Source organism: Saccostrea cucullata, unplaced genomic scaffold, assembly GCF_032062105.1.
Source record: "Saccostrea cucullata isolate Sc308-1 unplaced genomic scaffold, CSIRO_AGI_Scuc_v1 ctg5628, whole genome shotgun sequence".
Lineage (NCBI taxonomy): Eukaryota > Metazoa > Mollusca > Bivalvia > Ostreida > Ostreidae > Saccostrea > Saccostrea cuccullata.
In genome coordinates, this window is record NW_026929164.1 from 2,174 (window position 1) to 8,099 (window position 5,926).

The window sequence follows — 5,926 nt, forward strand, 5'->3', positions numbered from 1 at the left end:
CAGATCAGTAAATTACTTAAATATGGTAGTCTAATCACTAATTGTCTGTGAGGAGGAGTTATCTTTCTTTTAAATATTCCGGCATGTGAAAAAAAGTAACACTAATTAAAATGCGATATTAAGTACTTGAAATGTTTAACCATTTTTAAAATGGTCTTTAAAAATATACAACTTATTCAATTTTTAAGGCTTTCGTAGTTGGAATCAAATGTTTCATTGTTATATATAATAAAACAATTACAAAGAAATTGGCAAAAGAAATAGAAAGTATAATTGTTTCCACAATAAGTAGATTTCTTCTATTAAACTATTCAGAGGGCCCAATAAGGGAACTCTGATACAGAAATCTGTGAGTAGTACTCACATGTCAGAGGGTCGGTACCTTGCAGTGTTTCTAGTAAATAATGTCGATTTTAGTAAATATGATAAGTATTTCATTTACTTAGTATTCTTTTGAGTAATAATATTCTAGATTTTAATTAATTTCAGAATTACATTTACTTAGTAATAATTCATAAAATTTAGTAAATAGAAAGCATATAATCTCTAGATTAAGTAATAATAATTAACAAAAATGAGTAGTTCATTTACTAACTTAAAGTAATACAATTCCTATAATTTAAGTAATTCTATTGATACTTAGTAAATCATTTTATAAGTAAATGAATTCATCCTTATTACTAATTATGTTTACAATTACTAACCATGATAGTCATTTACTTGCTATTCTGACTAAATGGATTACTAATAATTACTATTTTTTCTTAATCTAATATCTTATTTTAAAAACAACAAGTAAAACTTTTTTTAGAGTGGTAGTACTGATGTCGACCTTATAAGGCCATTACTGTTGGTGTCAGTAGTATCTGTAGTGGGCGTGGCCAGAATGACTGATGCCTTGTACCACGTGATGTTGGCTGCTGGGTAACAGTAATCAGTCTGACAGGTAAGACTTATCTGTTTACCAGCATCCACAGTTATCTGGTTTGGTGTCAGGGTTGCTGATGTTACTGAAACTATAAAATTTTACATGTGTTAGCTTTCCAAAGAAGCGTGAACATTATAATTTTTATTCTGAGAATAAAGAAAAGTTCAATCGTAATAAACATAGAAAACATTGTGATGCATTAGTCATAAATACAGTTTAAAATACAAAAACACCTTTTTTAATACATTTTTTAAATACATCAGGTATGAATTTACTTGATGATTACTGTTTGTATGAATTACATGTTTTGTTAAAAAAGTGAAAAACTTTCACAAATGCAAATGCGTGATAGTTAATATAATATCCGTTATCTGCAATTAATTGGCACTTATTCTTAACAAAGTAAAAAAAAAAACGGTTTGGAAATGTAAGTATCTGAATATGGTTGAATTTTCAATTACTTTATTACTTTAGATTTTGAGTTCTTATTGATTGGCTTTAATTTGACAATTTTCCATGACGCTATTCTCTTTTATTTTTAATGTTGGTCAACATACTTTTTGCAAACCATTTTCACAGTCAATTTTATATACTAATACCTTATTAGTACCTGAACCAATGACATCATCAGGTGTTCTTTGTATACAATATTATTGTTGTTAGTTTTTTCATCTACTGCAAATTTTGTCTTCTATTATTGTTAATAAAGCAAGTTTAAATTTGTCTAATTAGAAACTATTTTCTGTAATCAGTATAGATACCTATCAGGCGCGGATCCAGGATTTGGAGTTAGGGGGGGCGCCAAAATTAGGCAAGGGGTCTGGGGGCCGCCTTGAGGCCCCCAGTGGGTCCAGGGCAAAGCCCTGGTGGGGGCCCAGGGGGCGAAGCCCCCGGAAGCTCCTGGATTCTAGAGATTTTGAAGGGTTAAAATGAGGTCTACCAAAGCCCTGGTGGGGGTCCAGGGGGCGAAGCCCCCGGAAGCTCCTGGATTCTAGAGATTTTGAAGGGTGAAAATGAGGTCTACCAAGTAGACATATTTGATTTACGCTAACTTTGACAATTTTAGGGGGGGGCGCGCGCCGGGTGCGCCCCCCTTAAATCCGCCACTGCCTATACAATAATTTAAATAATCTGAAAATAATGAGAATATTAAACTCTATTTAAACTGGTAACTTCTCTTGACCAGCTTTATTCCTGCTGTTTTGCTAGACATAGATGACATTTTTAAGAATGGCTAAGTATTGTGAAATTTGTTGTATCATACTCATGTTAAATTTATGCTAAAACTAAAGTCTGAGGGTGACATGCATTTTGTAGACCCAAGAACTATAATGTTTGCCTGAGGACGACGTGCCACAAGCTTTTAAGCAAACTGACCCTATTCATATTCACTATGAAAAATAATAATGTCACACTCGTTCCCATGTTATCTTCAATAATTATTCTTGCAGTTGAAAGGTTTAATACTAGTATACCCTAAATAATCGAGTTAACAACTGTTATATTCAAATTATTAATTTATAATCCCTATTATAAAAAAAAAAATTAAAGATGACCTTTTGTATGTTACACATTTTCGAGTTAATTAGAACTGCAATAATAACTGACACATATAGAAAAATATTTACTTACAAAATACTATGAGTGACACACTCGTTGATTTAGGGCTGGTAAGAAGACTGTGAGTAGCTGTACAAGTACACTGCTGATTGTTATAGGAACTATCCATCACCAATGACAACACAGAGACAGCTGTAGTAGAGTTACTCTGATTGGTTCCTGTCATTACTGTGTTTTTACATCTCCATGACAACGTGGCTACAGGGTTTCCTCCTGGAAGTTGACAGGTCAAGGTGACTCTAGTTCCATTGTTGTACTGAAGACCTTCAGGAGAGGCTGTGATGAGAGGGTCAGTGGATGGAGGATCTATGATTTAAAATTAAAGATAATTACATATTATGCATGCATCCGAGAGATGTAAAAGAAAGGTGATATGTATTACTAAAATGATATAGTTGTCTTACAAAATACAGTGAGTGACACACTCCTTGATTTAGGCCTGCTAAGAAGACTGTGATTAGCTGTACAAGTACACTGCTGATTGTTGTAGGAACTATCCATCACCAATGACAACACAGAGACAGCTGTAGTAGAGTTACTCTGATTGGTTCCTGTCATTACTGTGTTTTTACATCTCCATGACAACGTGGCTACAGGGTTTCCTCCTGGAAGTTGACAGGTCAAGGTGACTCTAGTTCCATTGTTGTACTGAAGACCTTCAGGAGAGGCTGTGATGAGAGGGTCAGTGGATGGAGGATCTATAATTTAAAATTAAAGATAATTACATATTATGCATGCATCCGAGAGATGTAAAAGAAAGGTGATATGTATTACTAAAATGATATAGTTGTCTTACAAAATACAGTGAGTGACACACTCCTTGATTTAGTGTTGATTAGGAGGTTGTGAGTAGCTGTACAAGTACACTGCTGATTGTTGTAGGAACTATCCATCACCAATGACAACACAGAGACAGCTGTAGTAGAGTTACTCTGATTGGTTCCTGTCATTACTGTGTTTTTACATCTCCATGACAACGTGGCTACAGGGTTTCCTCCTGATATTTGACAGGTCAAGGTTTCTGTAGTTCCGGTGTTGTACTGAAGACCTTCAGGAGAGGCTGTGATGAGAGGGTCAGTGGATGGAGGATCTATGATTTAAAATTAAAGATAATAACATATTATGCATGCATCCGAGAGATGTAAAAGAAAGGTGATATGTATTACTAAAATGATATAGTTGTCTTACAAAATACAGTGAGTGACACACTCCTTGATTTAGGCCTGTTAAGAAGACTGTGATTAGCTGTACAAGTACACTGCTGATTGTTGTAGGAACTATCCATCACCAATGACAACACAGAGACAGCTGTAGTAGAGTTACTCTGATTGGTTCCTGTCATTACTGTGTTTTTACATCTCCATGACAACGTGGCTACAGGGTTTCCTCCTGGAAGTTGACAGGTCAAGGTGACTCTAGTTCCATTGTTGTACTGAAGACCTTCAGGAGAGGCTGTGATGAGAGGGTCAGTGGATGGAGGATCTATAATTTAAAATTAAAGATAATTACATATTATGCATGCATCCGAGAGATGTAAAAGAAAGGTGATATGTATTACTAAAATGATATAGTTGTCTTACAAAATACAGTGAGTGACACACTCCTTGATTTAGTGTTGATTAGGAGGTTGTGAGTAGCTGTACAAGTACACTGCTGATTGTTGTAGGAACTATCCATCACCAATGACATAAACTAAACAAAGTAAAAACTTTAGGCAAAAGAAAAAAAAAAAACAAAAAAAAAAAAACCTAGCTAAGACTGTAAACATTTAGGAGACCGCTGCCAAGAGGGTACTCAAAATAGTGTAATTTCCAGACAGGAAAACTTCTTGAACACATACACCAAACATTTAGGCCAACTGCATACAGCTACTCGATGTCAGGCAACCACAAAGGTCATACAACTTTTTACTATGAAGGACAAACCTTCTCATTTGTACGGCCTGCTCTAAATCACAGTGAGTGACACACTCCTTGACAGCCGTGACCAGCTATCCGTAACGACTATACGGTGAGAATGAAATTATGGTACGCCATAACCAACACAATAAAATGAATGAAAATTGTGACAGTCAATAAGAACCTTTTTTCACAAATGAGTGTCAAAGCAGTCTCCATGACAACTGAGACTGCTGGGTCTTTCTTGAGCAGTACCAATGACAGGTCAAGGATCCCACTGTTGTTCCGGTGTTGTACTGATGTCCCTGGAGGGGAGGCTGTGATGATTTAACGGTTGCAGACTGAGTTTTACAGTCGACACAGAGCTGGTGCCGATGTAAAGACGAATAATGACCCCCATCGAAAATTCTAATGTACTTATACAAACTCAAAACACATGACCCCCTACCCGTAGGAAAATATATTTTTTGTAGAAAAATGCATAGATTATAGGTATATGTTAGTCCTATAAAAATTTGACCCTGATTAGAAAATTTGAATCCAAAAAATGTCTTTTTTTAAAATTTCTTTTTAATATTCCTCCTTATAGTGTTTGCTTAAAGAATGATATTCCACTTGTTTTTAGAAATCAAACCATGCAACAATCGGGTTCCAATATGATTTAATACAAAAATTAAATTTTTCCTTCATGTCAATGTTTAGCTTGTATAGGTTTGGCAAATCCTATTTGACAATGAAAGAGGAGGAGATTTTTAACCCCTCCCCCCAAAAAAATACGTTAAATCAAAACAACAACAACAATAACAAAATAAATAAATGAAAAGCAAAAATATCAATGAAACTCTATACCTTTCAATAATACTGAAAGAGGCTCTAGATAAAATATTGAAATGATTTAAGCCTTCACACAAGTTCCATCATATCATAATTTATTTCGCCATGATTAAAGCATACTCCAAATGTTGGTGGGGGTATAATTGAAAGTATTGTGGTAAAGTAACAGTTGAAAATTAAGAGAATAGTAGATTATTTTAAGCTTATTTTAGTCTCCTTATAGAAAAATAAAGGTAGGGTAGTTTTTTTGACGCTTTTGTTGATAATCGACTTCCTCCTTCTAAATAAGTAAAGGGGGTGGGGTGGGTATAACACCTAAAAATATGCTCTGTAAAGCTATGGGCTAGTGTAAAATACACATTCTAATGCAAAAACTATACATGTAGATATAACCTCTTGATTTAGCACACAGTATTCATTACATTTCTTAATTCTTGTTTTACTCCATCCTTTTACCCAGTTCTGAGTATATTTTTCAAAGAATATGAAAATCAGAACAAACATTTTCAGTTTTGTAAACGTCTTCTTTATACTGTATCATAATATGAAAAGTTAATAGAATACCATTTCTTTTTATGCCCCGGTAATTGAAGATTAGGGGGTATATAGTTTTATCATGTCGTTGTATGTCTGTCTGTCTCTATCT

The 5,926-nt window shown here is 34.5% G+C and overlaps 1 protein-coding gene across 1 annotated transcript; it reads right to left on the bottom strand.

Annotated features, from left to right (window-relative positions):
* Window positions 1-807: 807 nt before the first annotated feature.
* Window positions 808-4,228, bottom strand: LOC134279963 (synaptogenesis protein syg-2-like). Its single transcript, XM_062762374.1, has 6 exons — window positions 4,129-4,228; window positions 3,737-4,030; window positions 3,345-3,638; window positions 2,953-3,246; window positions 2,561-2,854; window positions 808-1,016 (listed from the first exon to the last, which is right to left on the bottom strand). Exons 1-6 carry the CDS (start codon window positions 4,223-4,225, stop codon window positions 808-810), a joined length of 1,482 nt encoding a protein of 493 aa, XP_062618358.1. The 5' UTR covers window positions 4,226-4,228.
* Window positions 4,229-5,926: the final 1,698 nt, after the last annotated feature.

Coding starts and splice junctions, on each gene's coding strand:
- LOC134279963 (XM_062762374.1), bottom strand. CDS start 4,225: ATGGATAGTTCCTACAACAATCAGCAGTGTACTTGTACAGCTACTCAC. Junction 4,031..4,128: donor TGTGTCACTCACTGTATTTT/GTAAGACAACTA, acceptor TTTAAATTATAG/ATCCTCCATCCACTGACCCT. Junction 3,247..3,344: donor TGTGTCACTCACTGTATTTT/GTAAGACAACTA, acceptor TTTAAATTATAG/ATCCTCCATCCACTGACCCT.